General features: G+C 34.1%; 1 protein-coding gene across 2 annotated transcripts in view; it reads right to left on the reverse strand.

Moving 5' to 3' along the window:
• Nucleotides 1–21,467, reverse strand: part of LOC114330525 (uncharacterized) — a 54,953-nt gene that overhangs the window by 16,333 nt on the left and 17,153 nt on the right. The window contains exons 2-5 of one of the 2 annotated variants that reach the window (XM_028279875.2): nucleotides 7,885–7,913; nucleotides 5,918–5,960; nucleotides 5,741–5,835; nucleotides 1,371–1,526 (exon numbers count right to left, since the gene is read on the reverse strand). In XM_028279875.2, coding sequence (XP_028135676.1) covers nucleotides 1,371–1,526; nucleotides 5,741–5,835; nucleotides 5,918–5,960; nucleotides 7,885–7,913 — 323 coding nt within the window. The remainder of the gene's footprint in view (nucleotides 1–1,370; nucleotides 1,527–5,740; nucleotides 5,836–5,917; nucleotides 5,961–7,884; nucleotides 7,914–21,467) is intronic. The other variant, XM_028279877.2, reaches the window with a different exon arrangement.

Here is a 21,467-nt window from a genome sequence, read left to right on the forward strand (position 1 = left end):
CTGACGATAAAATAGAGGAGGCGCGGACTTGCGACGTAAACGTTGTGTATCTAGAATCTAGAGAGTGGGGAAGTTTAGTTACCATGGAGACGTGGTCGGGTGAACAAAGCGCATTTGCTGTGAAAATTACAAAAATGGTGAAAGTTTTGTACTTGTACCACGAGCGTTTCGTTTACGATACCACTTGCCGCCCCGCGCTGCAGTTCCGTCTAACATGGCTATTAAGACTTGGGTTAGGAACTATGAAAGTGGTGCACCTAGAATTTCCCTCGGGGGGGGGGGTTGGTTTGGGCACCGAAATTTTTTTGTATTGTTTGTGAAAGGCAAGTTAAATTTTCCTACTATCTTTTATGTGCCCTGGGAGGGGTTTTAACCCCCAAACCCCCCCGGGTGCGCCACTGGTGCTACATCACAAAAAAGAGAGGTAGCAGTGTCAGAACTGCTCGCACACCACAGAATATTGAAGCGGTGCGAAATTCATTACACGCGAGTCGTCGTCGCAGGGATCTTCAAGAACTCGCGTGTAATGAATTTTGCACCGCTTCAATATTCTGTGGTGTGTGAGCAGTCCTGATACTGCCACCTCTTTTTTGTGATGTAGAACCACTACCTTCAAAGTTCCTAACCCAAGTCTTAATAGCCATGTTAGACGGAACTGCAGCGCGAGGCGGTAAATGGCATTGTAAACGAAACGCTCGTGGTGCAAGCACAAAACTTTCACCATTTTTGCATTAAACTTTCACAGCAAATGCGCGTTGTTCACCCGACCACGTCTCTATGATAACTAAACTTCCCACTCTCTAGATTCACAACGTTTACGTCGCAAGCCCGCGGCTCCTCTATTTTATCGTCAGCAGCGTTGTCAAATCGTACCGTTTCACTGAATCGTCTTGTATTTTATGGACGTTACCTGCTCAATTATTTGTCCATTGTCATACAAATGTATGTATTAAAACATGGAGGATCCAAACTGCGGCGAATAAATTCATTATCTAATAATATTAGTATGGACCAAGGAGCAAATGCCGGAGGAATGGACAGTTGGCCTTAAACAGCCAATATATAAGAAAGGCGATAAGAGGGAATGCCAGAATCATAAGCCAATTACATTGCTAAATGTAGTATACAAAAATCTTTCTGGTGTTATCTGTAATAGATCTTTTAGAACTTTAATATTAGTGATAGATATAGATCAAAAACAATCGTTCAACAAGACTGTACAGGGAAAATAATAAAAGAAGACCTAGAACAAGATAAATCATTAAAATCGAAAATGTTTTCCTTGTCAACCTTGCAATAACAGATAGAAAGGTTCAAATTTATAAACGGAAGTTAGTAAGTAAATTAGAAAGTAATGGAGAACTATTTACCATGAGCTACCAGATGGATCGTGAATCATAGATGCAGGTAAAGTTTCATGCTCCCATTCCAAATCTAGACTACTGGCTGGAGTGGAAGTTGCAGTTCGTTGTAATAAAGCACGTGCGTCCAGACATTGGAGTTGAATATCTCGACTGGTACATGACCTGTAAACAATAATAATACCGATTAAGTATTCGCGGTGTGCAAGTACTTAGAAGGGATACGCGAAACGATCGTGCGCGAATAGCGGAGAAAAATTGCAACTTTCTTAAATAATTCATATTGTCAATTGAAATTGTCAAATTGACGTACATTTCATACCTATTGTCATTTAAGAAGAAAAATTATATATTACTCCACAATATTGATATGATATGCAATTATTATATAAAGGTAAATTTAATTAATTGTATTTTGCTTGCAGTACTGCATTTTAATAAATAATTTTATTTACTACATACAATTATTTACATTTTAATAACATAACCTGAATCTTATTTTTTCTTATTATTTTTTTTGGACTATGGCCTTGACAATTATCCAGTAACCAGGACCATATGATTGGCCAATATAATTAAAAGTGCGAATAAAAGTGCAGAGCGTAGAAACCAGGTGTTGCTTTTCCGAACTTGCACGGTCCCAATATCATATTCACACAAAAACAAGTCATTTAGTTCCAGATTAAGATAATGAACCATTGGACGAATCTGGTGATGAGTTTCTCCTAAGTAGTTCTGATAGTTCTTTAGATAATGAACCAATTAAAAAAGGTAAAATTAATAAATCGACCAACTACTTCTGGCACATCAAGAAATAGATCTGAGAAAACAAACAACAATGATGGTATTGAAAGAAGTTTAGGAGAAAGTGATGGTATAAAGATAGTAAAGAAAGTGAACACATTGATATAGTGAGAATTGGTGGAAGATGCAAGCTGACAGTATTTAACTACATGGTGAATATTTTGAAGGTCTGGTTTGGCCAAAGCCTAGATAATTTTATTTCCACGTAGTTTTGTTATCATCGCCACGAGATTTGTTATTTTTCATTTGGTTTTGACTTAAGATGGTGATATTTCTGACATTATTTCTAATCCATGGTTTGTGATTTTGGACAGGGGCTGCAATTCTTCTTCTTCTTCTTCTACGGCACTACAGCTCAAATTGAGCCTTGCCTTCCTTTATTTTTTGCCTCCACCCTTGCTTGTCTGTGGCTGCTCATCTCCATACACAGACTCCTAAAAGGGTTTGTGCGTCGCTGTTTACTGTGTCTTCCCAGCGCTTTCTTGGCTTTCCAACCGGTCTCTTTCCCTGAATTCTAGCATTCAGTGCACTTTTTGGTAGCCTATCCTCTCCTGTTGGAAGCTGCAATTCTTAGTATCTATTATTATATGCCTCTAAGAATATGTGCGTTGGATTGTTGAAAATATCATGATGTCACAAGAATCTCCGTATGAGGAACATTATGAGTGAGATACCCTTCTATGGCAACAACCCCTGAATTATTCCTTTTAGCCACTTAACTGTGGCTTTATCTCACTCCCGGCAGAGCTCCACAGACTCATTAATGGTCTTTCTCATATACATACGATATTTGCAACCATCGTGTGCTTCCCGGAATCTGTCGATTCTTTGAATCAGAATTAAAATTTTCGATGCGCTGGGGAGAGTTTTTAAACTTCGTGATTGTTGAGAGCAAATCATGTTTATATTGTGACATTATTTATAGGCCTCTCGAAACCTGACCTATTTCGTTCCGGAAGCTACTGTCGTCAAACTGTCTGACCCTCTCTGCAGGCGAGACAAATAGAAACTTGTTTTTGTTACAATCGGCGCTTCCAGAAGGTCATCGATAAACCTTTTTTTTATTGTTCTTTAAATAATATTTACCTTTCGATTTTTCTGGAAATCAGTAGACTAATTGTACATAACTATATAAATAGACATTTTTGGAATTAGAAGTTTAGATGTGAATTTGAAACCGTCGGTGTACTTTGATATGTAACGGGCGCGGTATTTTTTTTTAATTTGTAATTAGATAAATTAGTAGATTGGGTGTAATAAATAAATTAGATATCGTAGTTTGTAAAATAAAGGATATACATTCAGTGTTTTTCATTTGTTTAGAAGTAAGTTTGACAGTCGGCAAGTATTTGACAAAAATGGTGTCCAATCATCAGCGAGACTGGGACCAGTACCTTCCGTTCTTCGCAATAACCTATAGATCTGATGTTAATGAATCAATGGGCCAAACACCAGCAAAAGGTCCTATTTGGGCATGAGATGCGTCTACCCTGTGATCTAGAGTTTGGATGTCAACCTGGAGAAGATGTGGCTGGTGAGGATTATGTGAATGAATTGCGAAGAAGAATGGACGATATACATGAGTTGGTCCGTTCTCATCTTCAGATCGCTAACGACCGAATGAAGAAACGGTACGATACCCAAGTCAAGGGATGTTTCAAGGAGAACGATAAAGTCTGGCTTTATAATCCAAAGAAGCGAACAGGTTGTTCTCCCAAGTTGCAGAAGTTCTGGGAGCCCGTACCTCATTGTGAAGAAAATTAACGACGTTATCTACCGAATAAGCAAGATTCCTCGAGGAAAGCCGATGATAGTCCACCATAACCGCTTGGCGAAGTACGAGGGAGACCACGACGCAGATGAAGAAGTGGAAGTAAATCAAGTTCGAGAAATACCTGACCTCACGTTTGAGGAGCTCATGGGGACCTATGAAGGTACCGGTAAAGCGAGACATGGTGTTACCACTGAAGAAAAGCGAGATCTACTCGCACTTACCGATGACTATTCACTGACCCATACCATCCCGGCCAGTATCAAAGACGCACGAGGGTTGGCATCCGCCTTTCGAAGGAAGTTTGGTCGAGTTGCAGAACTTCAATGCCAACTGCCAGCTCCTGGCAAAGCATTGAAACTCCAAGATGCATCACGTTACCTATTCTATCTGGTAACAAAAGACACTGTCCATGACCAACCTACCTACCAAGATGTATGGGATGCATTATTTCAATTGAGAGAGCATGTGTTGGAGTCCGACGTGCAAAAGTTAGATATGCCAAAGTTAGAATGCCGCCAGTTATGACTGGAGAGTTATCCGAAATATGGTAGAAGAAATTTTTAAAGACACCGAGGTCCAGGTGTTAGTCTGTTGCAATCCGCATAGTTACTGGTACGGAGCGAAGACCGTCCCCTGCCACTTGTATACAACTGGGAGTTGTAAAAGAGGGTCCAGTTGCAGATATCACCATCCAGTTCCGAGTCCCGACAAGGTTCCAGGAGGAACCATCGTTTAAGGAGGGGGCAATGTGACATTATTTATAGGCCGCTCACAACCTGTCCTATTTCGTTCCGGAAGCTTCTGTCGTCAAACTGTCTGCCCCTCTCTGCAGGCGAGACAAATAGAAACTTGTTTTTGTTACAATCGGCGCTTCTAGAAGGCCATCGATAAACCTTTTTTTATTATACTTTAAATAATATTTACCTTTCGATTTTTCTGGAAATCAGTAGACTAATTGTACATAACTATATAAATAGACATTTTTGGAATTCCAAGTTTAGTTGTGAATTTGAAACCGTCGGTGTACTTTGATATGTAACGGGCGCGGTATATTTTTTGAATTTGTAATTAGATAAATTAGTAGATTTGGTGTAATAAATTAGATATCGTAGTTTGTAAAATAAAGGATATATTGGATTGTTGGATTGAAATAAAGGATTGTTTAGAAGTAAGTTATTAAAAATAAATAAAGTCAACTAAAACTAAACATTAGTGTCTAAAAGATCATAGAAAAGTAAGTTTTGTAACAATATGTGTGAGTAGACCCTCTTCTATACGATTAGAGTAAATCGGGTATTTCAGAATTTCGATTATTTTTCTTAAGGTTCCATCTTCTATCGAAGGTTGGATATCAACAAGACAATTCTTATTTTATTTACAGCCGCTCTAAATAGTTGGTTAGAGCTCAGACTAAAAACCGTTCCCTTAGATTTCGTAACCAGGAAGTTCGTTGTCTTCTACATCTCTCTTATTTAGCTCTCTATAATCAAACGCAGCAGGCTATAACGAGGACCTCTTACTATATGACCGAAATATTCAAGCTTCCACCTCTTAATTATCTGCATAATTTCTTCCCTCTTATTAACCCTATCGATGACTTCAATATTGCTAATTGATAATTTTTTGCTAATTTTCGATTGCCCCTCTGAATATCTATGATACGAGGATTAAGTGATTATATCATCCAGCCTCAAAAGTCCACTGCTGAACATAGGCCTCCTCCCCTTGTTTCCAACCCTGTCTATCCTGCGCCGCTCGATCGAATGATTAATATTGAGTAAACAACTAAAAATTTTCTTACCCTGTAGATGGAAGTCTCTGTGATTCTGATAATCTACTGTAACCTGAAGGAACCTGAGCATTCCGAAGGCCATCAACCAATTGCAGTACTGGTCTCTATTAAATAAATTTAAAATAATGGATCATTTAGTATCACAAGAATTATCGAAAATATATTACATACACAACATGCTATTACCTTTTTGTTTGTTCTCTTTTTAAATAATCGCGAGAAAAAACTTCTGAATGGAGGAAGCATGAAAATTAATTCAAATTGTTAAAACAAGTAAACAAATACAAGATGAGCCAAAATAAAGAACAATGAAATCATAATCTTTTATATTTGTCAGCGTGTAACTACACATTTTTATTACATTAGTTCTTTGCATATCATTTACATACAGTGTACCTATGTCTCATGAAAAAATTATTTGGATAGTTATGGCAGATGTATGAGTTTTAGAGAAAATGGTTAGATTATAAAGAATATCAGAATCTTCAGTGAATATTTTTACATGAGAATAAACCACAATGTATTTTAATAAAAATTTATTTTTTGTTTTATATTTTATTATTAAAAATATTTTATTCTTATTGAAAACAGTATTAGAACATTGTCACAAATTATATTTTTCTGCATTGATATGATTATTTGTCAAAAGGATATTCGCGGTGTGCAAGTACTTGGAAGGGAATTGAGAAACGATCGTGCGCGAATAGCGGAGAAATATTGCAACTTTCTTAAATAATTCATATTGTCAATTGAAATTGTCAAATTGACGTATATTTCATATCTACTGTCATTGAAGAAGAAAAATTATATGCTGCTCCACAATACTGATATGATATGCAATTATTATATAAAGGTAAATTTAATTAATTGTATTTTGCTTGCAGTATTGCATTTTAATAACTAATTTTATTTACTACATACAATTGTTTACGTTTTAATAACATAACCTGAATCTTATTTTTTCTTCTTATTATTTTTTTGGACTATGGCCTTGACAATTATCCAGTAACCAGGACTAATATAATTGGTAAATATAATTAAAATTGCGAATAAAGTTGCAGAGCGTAGAACTAGGTGTCGCTTTGCCGAACTTGCACGGTCCGAATAGGTTTGTATCCCGCGTACCAAAATAAGTTGATTAATAGCAAGCTGAAAATTTGTTACTTAACACGTTGACGGACAATGCCTCAAATGTATAAGCAGGTGTTGTGACACTATATATATTTTGCAAAGTAGAATAGGGAAATTGCTGAATTTCTTTAAGCGCTTATAGTTTATGGAAACTTAATATTTTTGTTTAATATTTTTTGTAAACATGTGGACGATGACCATGGATGTCGTGTCACATTTCATATCCATCTGTAGATGTAATCTGACGAATTATCTACCGATTTTTCGTCACAACCCGTTATTTTAAAAATGTCGTCTATAGACGTTGTGTCACATTACATCAATGGAAATTAGACGTCTATAGACGTTCTGTCCGTCAACGTGTTAATAGCTTAACGGTGTCTAGTCGGACAAACTTTGATGCACGGGAATACTGGAACAGGGGAAGTTTTAATTGTGGAACAGGTTATAGGTTTAGAACGTCACACTACAAAAACGTCCCATGTATTTTGTCGGACAGAATTTCCCAATTGATTTGTTACCCTTTCATTAAACTTTCATGCAAAAATCAGACTGCTATTTACCATCAATATAATTCCTGTCATTTGACATGTTCTACGTGTCGGACTTATTAAAATGCCCAACATATTTGTCGGACAAACATTTTTTCATATATTATAATATAAAGGTTGCTATTGAATAAACTTAAGAACAACCTGCTAGTTTTCATAATCATAAACTTGTCACGATGACACGTTCCACAATTAAAATCACGTGCCACAATTAAAACTTTCCCTGTACCAGTGTTCCCATACATCAAAGTTCGTCCAACTAAACACCGTTAAGCTATTAACAAATTTTCAGCTTGCTATTAATCAACTTTTTTTGGTACGCGGAATCCAGGCCTAATATGTATAATGCATATTGGAGGCTATTTTATATGCATTTTTAATTAAATTGCTGTGCATCTTTATATGCAAGATTTTGATGTCCTTAATTTTGGCTCAAGGTCTGCTAACACTAAATAAAATGTTAATTATTACCTTTTCTCTTCATGCTTTGAAGACGTATTCTGAAACAATAAAGATTAGTAAAACTCCAAATTAGTGCTTGAATTAGATTTATTTTAACTAATTTGACTTTAAACTGTTTGAAGATTAATGGATCAATAAAAAAATTGAAACAATAAGTAGAATTTTTGTTCGTGGCTTATTTCCCAATTATAATAGTAAATTACAAAAATGCCACAAAGAAATAGCTTCAGAACAATGTTTTTGTTCTTGTCCCTAATACATCATGATTTTCCCTTCTTTTTTTTTTACTGTTTGTAACATAATATACTGGATCTGCTTAGAGTTGTTTATAGTAAGTCGGATCTTAGATTTTTATAGAAACATCTATGCAATATCATATGCAGATAAAACAGAAATGAATAGCTATAAAAACCATATATACTTTTTTCTTTTACATAATTGTTTGATATACAGGGTGTCCAGAAACCCTCCCGACAAACGAAGACCGGAGATTCTTCAGATAATTTTAAGACAATTTAACCCAATTAACCTAGTCCGAAAATGCTTCCTAAGGGAGCTAGAGCTGTTTGAATATGGCGTCTTGGAATTCGCTTTAGAATCAGAACGCTTCTATTTAGAAAAACGAAAACTGGTACACTTCAGTGGCGACGCGTGACTTTTTCTAAAGTGTTACCAAAACCAGAAAATCCTATTTAAAAAAATATTTTGAACCTCCCAAGTATAAGTTTTTATTTTCAATCCTGTGGGATAAAATTAAACAAATCACTATTCCCAAATTATATGTATGTAATTATGTATATGTAACAGGTATAACAATAAATACTAAACAAACTAAACATATTATTCTACCATAAAATTAACGTTGTTCTGAAGCTATTTCCTTGTGGCATTTTTATGATTAATTATTTATATGGGAAATAAGCCACAATTAAAATGAAAAAAATAATTTTATTAACGTTTCGACGCCCAAATCGGGTGCCGTTGTCAAAATACAAAATATTACTAAAATAAACTAAAGTGTTGTTGCTAAGCAAAAAAATTCTTCTAATAATTTATTTAATCTCACTCATTTATATTGGCAATTCAGACATATATTATACATTTTAAAGTAGAAGACTTTAAAATGATATTGCCAATATTTATGAGTTGCGTTCCTGGGACGACTTACTGAAAGATAGTTCATTCGATTACATGAAATTAACCCCAACTCAAGAATATCCGTCATAAAAAATTATAGCATGTGATATGTCTTTAAAAAGACAACCAAATGCAACGACAGTAAAATTCTCGCGTTAGAGACTTCATAGTAAATCACAAGGGAAAACCAGGAAAAACCCTGTGATACTATCCCGACATCGTAAGTATTTGGTCTTACATTAATTTACTCTCAAAAAATAATACCAAATTCTGACTTGTAACATGTTTAAATTATAAATAATATTAATAATATTAGATATATAAGTAATACTAAAATATAAAATATGTACTAGCTCGATATTATTGACTTACTAATCTTGGTATTTTCTTTCTATTGACTTCCTCTTTCAGTATGGGTAACCACATCCTACTGCATTCTACCGAGGAATTTGCGACACAATTGGTTTCATTTAGCATAATTAGAGCCGCTTCTTTGATTTTTCTCTTTTTACTATCTGATTCTTTCAGGACTATACTTGAATCTCTCCACTGAACTCTATGTTCATTATCCCATGCGTGTTGACATATTTGAGATCTCTCAAATTCTCTATTTTTAATATAAGATTGATGTTCACTTATTCTAATGTCTAATGGTCTTGATGTCTCACCTAAATAAAATTGTTCGCATTCACAAGGTATTTTATAAATGCAATTCTTTGTTCTTTCTTGAATTTTTGTTTTTAAAAATTTTATATTTTTATTATATTTTTATTTTTTAATGTTTTATTATTTTATATTATGTTTTCCCTTGTGATTTACTATGAAGTCTCTAACGCGAGAATTTTACTGTCGTTGCATTTGGTTGTCTTTTTAAAGACATATCACATGCTATAATTTTTTATGACGGATATTCTTGAGTTGGGGTTAATTTCATGTAATCGAATGAACTATCTTTCAGTAAGTCGTCCCAGGAACGCAACTCATAAATATTGGCAATATCATTTTAAAGTCTTCTACTTTAAAATGTATAATATATGTCTGAATTGCCAATATAAATGAGTGAGATTAAATAAATTATTAGAAGAATTTTTTTGCTTAGCAACAACACTTTAGTTTATTTTAGTAATATTTTGTATTTTGACAACGGCACCCGATTTGGGCGTCGAAACGTTAATAAAATTATTTTTTTCATTTTAATTGTGGCTTATTTCCCATATAAATAATTAATCATAAAAATGCCACAAGGAAATAGCTTCAGAACAACATTAAGAAACCGGTATGGGCCTATCGTGTGTCAAAATTTTAGGAAATTGGAAACCTTCTACGAGAAACTGGCACATTGTCAAAATTCAATCAAATTTTTAAGAAGATGTAGAAATAACAACATAATACCAAAGGGCTTGAGGTTACGGCCAGCATACTCAAGCAGAAGACTCCAAAATATTCTACATAGAGCCAGTTTGTCGATGATCCGGGAAAGGTTGCAATTTCACAGGTCAAATTTATTTTTTATCGAACAAGACATCGTAAGTATTGAAGATTTACTTTTCGGAATGATATCAAATTCTGATTTTGATCGAATTATTTTTAGTTTACACATAATTTATGAAAATTCATATCAGAAACAAAGAAATATACATTTAAATAAATTTAATAATCTTTTAGAACAAAATAGTTTACATACTTTTGATAACCTAAATAGAAATAATGACATATTAGCGACAGTTGTCAATCTATCAAATAGACATTTAAATGCAACGGAAAATTTGGTATTGTCAAAAGGTTTAAACTATGCTGTTACTCATCCATCTATTCCAAAATTAGACATAATCAGCTCAGTGGAGAAAATATCCCAGTGTCTACCAACTCATGAAAAAGAACAATATAGGGTACTATGTAAACTTGAATTGGAAAAGTCTAATCAAATTGAACAGAACATCAGCAAAGAGGAAATGAAAGCTTTAAAAACTTTAAGAAATGATGACTCCATAACAATCCTACCAGCGGATAAAGGCAATGCAACTGTAATAATGAATAAAATACAATATGAGGACAAAATTACAGATCTAATTACAAATGGACCTTATAGCAAATTAACGAAGGATCCAACGAAGACACTGGAAAACAAAATATATAGAACTTTATTCAAATTTAAAAATGATATAACATACTATCAAAGAAAATTAATGACACCTCACTACAGTAAGACACCACATTTTTATGGAGTGCCGAAAATTCATAAAGCGAACATACCACTTAGACCCATTTGTAGTACCATCAATTCTCCTTGTAGTGAACTATCAAAATTCTTATTAAACATTCTAAAACCATTTGCTAATAATGATGACACTTTTATAAAAAATACAAAACATTTTTTAAACAAATTGTCAACTATTGAATTTAATCCAAATAATATTTTAGTAAGTTTTGACATAAACAGTTTATTTACAAATGTACCATTAGATAAAACTTTAAACATAATCAAAACGAAATTAGAGAATGATAATACATTGGCAACTAGGACAAGACTAAATGTATCAGCTATAATGGAGTTATTGACATTATGTACCCATAATACCTATTTTCAACTAAACAATGAATTCTATAAACAAAATTTTGGTCTAGCAATGGGCTCTTCTTTATCTCCATTATTGGCTAATATATTTATGGAGGATTTCGAAACTAATATTATTTCTAAACAAAATTTAAAACCCACAATATGGTGGAGATATGTAGATGATGTGTTTTCAATATGGCCTCATAGATCAGAATTGTTGGATACGTTCCTGAATATTATAAACGATCAAGAAGAGACAATAAAATTTACAATGGAAAAGGAATACAATAACAGCCTACCTTTCCTCGATGTTTTGATCTCAAAGAAGGATATTGGATATGAGACTCAAGTGTATAGAAAACCAACACACACCAACAGATATCTCAATTACAAGTCAAATCACAACATCAACGTTAAAAAGGGAATCATTAAATCCTTATATGATAGAGCCAAAATTACTTGTTCTAACGAAAATTCCTTTTTAGCAGAAAAACAATTGTTAACATCTGTTTTATTAAAAAATGATTATCCTTTATCGTTTATAAATAAGGAATTGTCAAGACTGGATCGAATGGAACAGAACAACTTAGAACGGGATCCTACAACATTCACCAGAAATAATACGAGGAAAATATCAATACCATATATAAAAGGACTATCCGAGAAACTTAAAACAATAGGAAATAAATTCAACATTTCAACAACCTTCAAAACAACAAACACATTGAGATCTATTCTATCTAAAACTAAACCTAACAATGATCAAGAAAGAACAAAGAATTGCATTTATAAAATACCTTGTGAATGCGAACAATTTTATTTAGGTGAGACATCAAGACCATTAGACATTAGAATAAGTGAACATCAATCTTATATTAAAAATAGAGAATTTGAGAGATCTCAAATATGTCAACACGCATGGGATAATGAACATAGAGTTCAGTGGAGAGATTCAAGTATAGTCCTGAAAGAATCAGATAGTAAAAAGAGAAAAATCAAAGAAGCGGCTCTAATTATGCTAAATGAAACCAATTGTGTCGCAAATTCCTCGGTAGAATGCAGTAGGATGTGGTTACCCATACTGAAAGAGGAAGTCAATAGAAAGAAAATACCAAGATTAGTAAGTCAATAATATCGAGCTAGTACATATTTTATATTTTAGTATTACTTATATATCTAATATTATTAATATTATTTATAATTTAAACATGTTACAAGTCAGAATTTGGTATTATTTTTTGAGAGTAAATTAATGTAAGACCAAATACTTACGATGTCGGGATAGTATCACAGGGTTTTTCCTGGTTTTCCCTTGTGATTTACTATGAAGTCTCTAACGCGAGAATTTTACTGTCGTTGCATTTGGTTGTCTTTTTAAAGACATATCACATGCTATAATTTTTTATGACGGATATTCTTGAGTTGGGGTTAATTTCATGTAATCGAATGAACTATCTTTCAGTAAGTCGTCCCAGGAACGCAACTCATAAATATTGGCAATATCATTTTAAAGTCTTCTACTTTAAAATGTATAATATATGTCTGAATTGCCAATATAAATGAGTGAGATTAAATAAATTATTAGAAGAATTTTTTTGCTTAGCAACAACACTTTAGTTTATTTTAGTAATATTTTGTATTTTGACAACGGCACCCGATTTGGGCGTCGAAACGTTAATAAAATTATTTTTTTCATTTTAATTGTGGCTTATTTCCCATATAAATAATTAATCATAAAATTAACATAAAAAAATGAACAAGTAGGAAAAAGAACAGATGTTGAAAACTATTGTTTATATTTTAATTCTTCCATTTTCAATAATATCATTTTTTTCTTTAAAATAATATTTAAAAAAATATACAAGTAGAATGACTTTTCAAGTAGTTGATCAATTACGCAATACGTAGCAACACTCTCCCATGTTTAAATGCACGCACACTGTAATCTGTAAGCCCGGCCGCACATCAAAGAAACATGAAACGTAAATTACGTTTCATGGAAATAAACCACTGCTAAACAAATATATATCCGGTCATTTATGAGACTCTCCGAAAATAAAAATGTGTCATGAGCATGAATCACACTCGTTTCATTAGTAGGCGGACTTTGAGATTTTTTTAGCAGTGTTTTCTTTTCATGAAACATGTTTTTCGTTTCATGTTTCACGTTTTTCGTTTCATGTTTCTTTGGTGTGCGGCTTGGCTAATAGGTACTAAACATACTAAACCAACGTTTTACCAATCTTCAAAATGGTAACAATACTGATATGCACCGCGTGCCCGCGCGCCTCTCTAGACCCGTCGGTCCTTCAAAATTTTCAGAGCTAGTCCCGAGCGATGGCGAGGTTTCTCCTGCGTTACAGTTACCAGTGCCAGTATTGGTAACGGCATATGATAACGTGTCATGGATTCACATATCTCGCCAATATTTTCGTGCGTTTAGTTGGGTAAATACCCAACTGAATTAGGTACTATACTGAATTACTGAATTAGGTACTATAACAAGTATTTCTGTTGATAAAAAATATAAATGGAATTATTTCGTAGTAGTCATAAAATATTTATTTGCAAGATTTGTAACTGTTACCAATGGTAACAGTGGTTACATGGACGCTTCGCCACTGATACACTTATTTAATTTCGAAAGATAAATCGATTCCATCAATTACGAATTTCTAGTACCGGACAGGCGCCCTTTTTGGGTAGGGCAATGGTTATTTTATCGCATAACTTTTTTGTCTTTAACTTCTAAGCATTTCTGACAATGGATTATTAAATTGTTAGGTATTTTAGTACTAAAAGGACTCTTGCTTTAAGTCGGTATATAGGATGCACCATTTTCATGTGAAAGTAGGATTGCATCAAGGCTCGGTGCTTAGTCCGTATTTAGTCTCATTAGTTTTGGACCAGATAACAGCGAAACTACAAGGTAACATTCCATGGTGCTTAATGTATGCTGATGATGTCGTGTTAGTAGGAAATAGTGAAAGAAACCTAGAACAAAAACTGGAAGAGTGGAGACAAGCTCTGGAGGAAAAAGGTTTAAAACTTAGTAGGACAAAAACAGAGTATTTGGAATTTTCATTTAAAGATGGAGTTACTACAAATAAAATGGTATTTTTGGATGGTGAACTGATTGTAAAAAGCAATAGGTTTAAGTACCTGGGATCGGTATTACAGAGTAATGAGAAATAGATGGAGATGCATGCAGTAGAATTAGGGCTGGATGGATGAAGTGGAAGGAAGCGAGTGGTGTGCTGTGTGACAGGAAAGTTCTAATGAAGTTGAAGGGAAAATTCTATAAAACAGCTATAAGACCAGCTATGATGTACGGAACTGAATGATGGGCAGTGAAAAAGAAAGAGGAACAACGAATGCATGTGGCGGAAATGAGAATGCTTAGATGGATGAGTGCAGTGACAAAAAAGGATAAAATTAAAAATAAGTATAATAGGGGAAGTCTAGGTGTGGCACCAATTGATGCCAAAATGAGAGAGCATAGGTTGAGATGGTTTGGTCATGTTCAACGTCGAGACGCTACTCACCCAATACGAAGAATTGCTGAAGTGCAGATTCCTGGAAGGAGTAGGAGAGGAAGACCAAAGAAGACGTGGGTGGAGACGATTAGGCAGGACATGTTGGTAAAGGGTATTAATATTGATATGACCCAAGATAGAATTGTATGGAGAAATGCAATTAGGGAAGCCGACCCCGCATAGGGATAAGGCAAAGAGAATGATGATGATAGGATGCACCATTTTCTAGAAAAATTGATTTGAAAATTTTTCGTTTCTTTATGTAAATTTATGTGCACATATACATAAATATACATAAATGCCACAAAGAAATAGCTTCAGAACAATAGGTATCAAAATTTTCAAATTGCCAGAAATTTTATGAATTGTTCCAAAACGAAAAGGAAGAATATTTCATTTTCCATAAAATAAAAATGTATACCATTTTTATTCAGTTGCAATAGTGTAGGAAACAAAGGTTGAACCTTGCAAAATGGACACTAGTCAGGTTTTATTTTTTTTTCTGGTATATCAAGGGGTGCTTATTATAAGACTAACTTTTTCTGAAAAAATTTCGCCCCGGAACCCCTCTTTTCACCCCTTTAAAGGGGGTAATTTGTGGTTTTTGCGGAACGTAGCCCTTCCTGTACCTTTTACAAAAAATTTCTTTTATAGAAATATGAAGAAGACTATATTTTCTACGATTTATTTCCAACAGAATATGTCTATCATCCACCGTTTAGCAAGGGTGGCGCGCTAAAGTTGACAAGTTTTAAAAAAAGATGTTTTAAAAAAATATATATTTTTCCCTAACTGTAAAGGAAATTAAAAGAAATCCTACCGCAATTATTCACAAATAATTGATTGATTTTTTGGTATAGGTTTCACTTAAGGGTAATTGCTGATGTTTTAATTACAGGGTGTTACATTTTAAAAAACCCCTCTTTATACCATCTGAACCGTTTATGCTAGAGTAAAAAGATTTTCAGCGATTACCCATGTACTGGTGCTATTTACAAATTTGTATAATATACCCCCAATTTTTCCCCGGAACCACCCCAAAAAAAAAGAAAAATTAATAAATAAAGTGATTTTCTTGGAATCCTTCACACACAATGCCCTTTATTAATATGCTTCATACATCATTTTGTGCACGTTATTATTACCCATACATGAACACCAAAAGCGATTTCCTAGTGCAACCCCTGTAGCAAAAAAAAAATAAAGTGGGGGGTTGAAAATTTTTTTTTGTTTTTTGCCTTTTGATCCATACGGGCATATGCTTCATCAATAGTGCTTTTCAAAAATATATATGGTTATTGCAACCTCCCTGCGGAAACCACCCCTATCCTTGAAAATATACTGCAGAAACTACCCCTATCCTTTGGCGAGCATGTTTTTACGATTTTCTCATTACCTATGCATTATTTTTAAACAAAACTTATACAATGTTAAAGACCACTATTTACTCTAAAAATTAGTTCCTATTCATTTTTTCGTATAAGCAACCGTTACGGCACAGTGGCGCCGTAAACCTCATATATGCTTTGGCGGGCTCCAGTTTTTGTTTTTTTTTTTCGTCATCTGTTCGTTTTATTGATAAAGTACTTATGTAAAATAAAACAACACAGTGTAACCTACAAATTATGACCTATCCACATTTTACAATCTTTGCGCCCCAAAGCCACAGTGGTGGCCCAAAATCAATTTTTGCATATTTTCGCAACCTACACGCATTTTATTGCATTAATGCTACCTTAATAGCATAATATTCACCCTTAAGTGGTCGCTAAGCAGTGGTGGATCCAGGGAGAGATGATAAGGGGGATCACCCCCCACCCTCTCAAACCAAGTGATATTATATTTAAAGATTATAAATCTCTTAACCCCTCTTAACGATGCTGGATCCGCCACTGTCGCTAAAGCATAAAAAGTACGCCATTTTTATAAAAATAATAATATAAGTATTTCTATAAAAATAAATGAATATTTTTATAATCTTTAAATATAATATCACTTGGTTTGAGAGGGGGGGTGATCACCCCCATCACCCCTTCCTGGATCCGCCAGTACTTAGCGACCACTTAAGGGTGAATATTGTGCTATTAAGGTAGCATTAATGCAATAAAATACGTGTAGGTGGCGAAAATATCGTGTAGGAGGTCCCATCTCTAATTGAATTGGTAAGACGTGTTTATGAGTGCTCGTAACTTTTATCAAGTTTTGTGATTATTACGGCTATAATTAAAAAGCTTTTAAAGCGCCAAAGAAACCATAAAGTGACAAAGTGAAATTGTGCAGAAAGTGAGCCAAGAAAACAAGCAGAATAATTTGTAAGTACAATTTCTTATATTTACATTTATTGAATAGAACAAAAATATCGCTTGCAAATTAAAGAACTATAAAAACCAGAAACTAATTAGTTCTGATAAGGTGACTTGATTTTGAGCCATCGAGGCGGGCTCGCCACTTTTTCGCAAACCAAACTGTTACAAAATAACGATTGGACTATTAAGTAACGGGAGTGAATATAAGTAAGTGAAAATAATCTGTATGTGTACAATTTCTTATATTTATTGGGAAAGAACAAAAATATCGTATGCAAATTAACGAACTATAAATAACAGTAACTATTTAGGTTTGATAAGGTGAAGAGCCTCCGCGCTTTTGAGGCGGGCTCGGCACTTTTTCGCAAACCGAACAGTGACAAAACACCGATTGGACTATTAAGTAACGGGAGTGAGTAATACATGCACGCTGCGCCACAAAAAATGGCTTCGAATTTGTTAACACCGGTAAAAATAATGGATAGATACAAAGTGGATTCGGACGACGACACATCAGAAGACCATAGAAAGAGGAACAGAGAAGAAGAGGAAGAATTGTTCCAAAAAAGTAAAAAAGTGTCTAGATCGCCTAACAAAACCCGTAACGAAGATAATAAGCTCGATCAAATTATTAAAATGATGCATGACTTAACCACAGAAACAAAAAATTTAACAACGGAAGTAAAAGAGATAAAGAATGAACAGAGAAAGTACTGGGAGGAACTAAACGACCTGAAAACAGAATTGGAGAAAGTTAAACAAGAAAACCAAACTAAACACAAGGAGAAGGAAGAAATGAAAAAAGAACTAAACGATATGAAAATACGTGTACAAAGACTAGAAAAGGAAAGGAAAGTAAATAATGTTGTAATACAAGGCTTGCCAATAGATACAATCGATAGAAATGCACTGAAACAAACTGTAGGAAACTTCATGGAAAAAGAAATGAATATCAATGTTCAAATCGAAGAAGTTATCAAACTGGGAGAAAAAACATGTTTGGTCAAACTACAGAACAAGTTTGAAAAAGAAAAGATCATGCAAAATAAAGCTAAACTAAAACACATAAAAGGCAATAAAGTATATATAAATAATGACATAACAAAAGAAGAACTACAAACACAGAAAAAAATAAGACAAGTCGCAAATGAAGAAATTAATAAGGGTAAAAGTGTTACAATAAAATATAATAAATTAATAATAGATGGAAAAACACACAAATGGAATCAATACAGCAACCAGCTAGAAGAAGACCAGGGAAATCCAAAAAACTAACAGAAGATGAAAATACACAAACAAAAGCACAAATCACGACAGACAAGGCACAGAAAAAGGAATTGAGCAAGGACGAAAATAGAAATAGAGCAAAAACGAAAGATAAACATGAAATAGACATAAGAGAGAACATATTTATAGGTGCATGGAATGTAAGAACCCTACACGAAACCGGCAAATTGGAGCAGGTAAGCCAAGAGATTGATAAGTACAAATTAGACATTGTCGGACTAAGCGAAACAAGATGGAATGGTAGTGGATCAACCCGAGTAGGTGACCAACAGCTAATGATATATTCTGGGAATACGGATGTAAATGACAAACACGAAAAGGGAGTGGCAATACTGCTAGCCCAAAAGGGGAGAAAGGCTCTAGTAGAGTGGGAACCAGTGTCAGAAAGGATTATTTGGGCGAGACTGAAGGCAAGATATTATAACATAATAGTAATAAATGTATATGCTCCCACAAATAAAAACGACGAAAATGAGAAGGAAGAATTTTACGAGCAACTACAAACAACGTTTAATAAGATTAATAATAAATATAGAAGAGATATAAAAATAGTAATCGGAGACTTTAATGCAAAAATAGGAAATGATAATAAAGGACATGAACATGTGATGGGAAAGGAGGGAATCGGAGAGAGAAACGACAATGGAAATCGATTAATCGAATTTTGTGAGCAAAATGAACTTTTAATAGGCGGAAGCATCTTTAAACATAAGCGGATACATAAGGAAACATGGAAATCACCGGGAGGGAGATACAAGAATCAAATAGACCACATAATAATTGAATATAAATGGAGAAGCTGGCTGCAAGATGTCAGGAGCTTAAGAGGTGCTGATGTGGGATCAGACCACATGCTAATCAAAGCGAGACTAAAAATGAAATTAGCCAGAGATAAAAACCAAAAAATCAGCAGAAGGAACAAGTACAACGTTGATGCCCTAAAACAAGAATGTATAAGAAATAAATTCAGTGAGAAACTGGCAATTAACCGAACAGTATCACAACAAACTGGAGAGTCAGTCGAAGAAACATGGAAATATTTTAAAGAAGTGATGATGAATACAGCAAAAGAAACAATCGGATTAAAAAGAAGACAAAATAAAAAATGGATTACCAAAGACACTCTACTACTGATAGAAGAAAGAAAAAAGATCAAAGAAGAAATTCTACAAAAGGAAGGATCGGAAGAAGAGAGGGCACTTGAAAGGAAATACAAGGCAAAAAACGCAGAAGTAAAAAAACAAGCCAGAAAAGATAAAAGAAACTATATAAATGAGATGCTAAATATATCAGAAGAAGCAGCGAAAGAAAACGACTTACGAACACAATATACAGTCATACGAAACTTAACAGGAAAAGCACAACGAAATATACGAGAAGTAAAGGATAAACAAGGAAATAGAATAAAAAATGAGAAAGAAATAATACAAAGATGGAAGGAATACTTCCAAGAGATATATGCTAAGCATGAAATAACTCAAATCATAGAAGATGAAGTAGAATCACCAGAGCTAGAAGTGAATATTGGAGAAATTACAATGGAAGAAATTGGAAACACCCTAAAACTACTAAAAAATGGCAAAGCCGCAGGAATCGACAATATACCCATTGACATAATAAAAGCAGACACCGAGCAGTCAGTAGAGATGCTGCATACACTTTTGAATAAAATATGGACGGACGAAGAATTGCCAAAGGAGTGGAAAGAGGGATTGATTATAAAAATACCCAAAAAAGGAGACCTGAGCAAATGCAACAATTGGCGTGCAATAACACTACTAAGTGCTACATCCAAAGTGCTGACCAAAATCATTTTGGAAAGATTGAAGCCGGAACTAGATAAAAAACTGAGAAACAACCAAGCAGGCTTCCGTTCCAACCATTCCACTATTGATCACATTTGCACCCTTAGAATTATCTTGGAACAAACAAATGAATGGAATAAAGATATATATGTGAGTTTTATCGACTTCGAAAAGGCCTTTGACTGTGTAAATAGGGCACAGATGTGGAAAATCCTTAGATTATATGGGATACCACAAAAAATCATAAACTTTATTAAACTCTTCTACGAAGGATACAAAGCCAAACTAGAACATTCAGGTGAAGTAACAGAAGAAATATCCATAGAAAGTGGAGTCAAACAGGGTTGTGTACTATCCCCTACCCTATTTCTTATTATGATAGATTGGGTAATGAGGAAAGTAATCGACGATCGAACAGGCATCAGGTGGAACCTTTTCAAACAGCTAGAAGATCTCGAATTTGCAGATGACATCTGCCTTATAACTGAACACCGAAATCATATGCAAGCAAAAATTGACAAATTGGCACAGTACTCCGACACGATCGGACTTCGAATAAACACAGAAAAAACTAAACTTCTAAAAAATAATAACCATCCAAATAATAAAATAATGATAAACGGTAAAGAAGTAGAAGAGGTAGACAAGTTCACATATCTGGGATCTGTCATGGAAAGGAGCGGGGGGTGTAAAAAGGATATACAGACGAGAATAACAAAGGCGCAACACGCATTCAACGCTTTAAATAAAATTTGGCAAACAAACGAAATATCGGAAACAACAAAAATTAAAATATTTAACAGTTGCATTAAAAGTATACTGCTCTATGGAGCAGAAACATGGAAACAGGACGAAAATACAACTAAAAAACTACAAACATTTGTAAACAAATCTCTAAGAAAAATCCTGAAAATATACTGGCCAAATAAAATAACTAATACAGAACTATGGGAAAGAACAAAGC

Source organism: Diabrotica virgifera, chromosome 3 (assembly GCF_917563875.1).
Source record: "Diabrotica virgifera virgifera chromosome 3, PGI_DIABVI_V3a".
Taxonomy (NCBI): Eukaryota; Metazoa; Arthropoda; class Insecta; order Coleoptera; family Chrysomelidae; genus Diabrotica; species Diabrotica virgifera.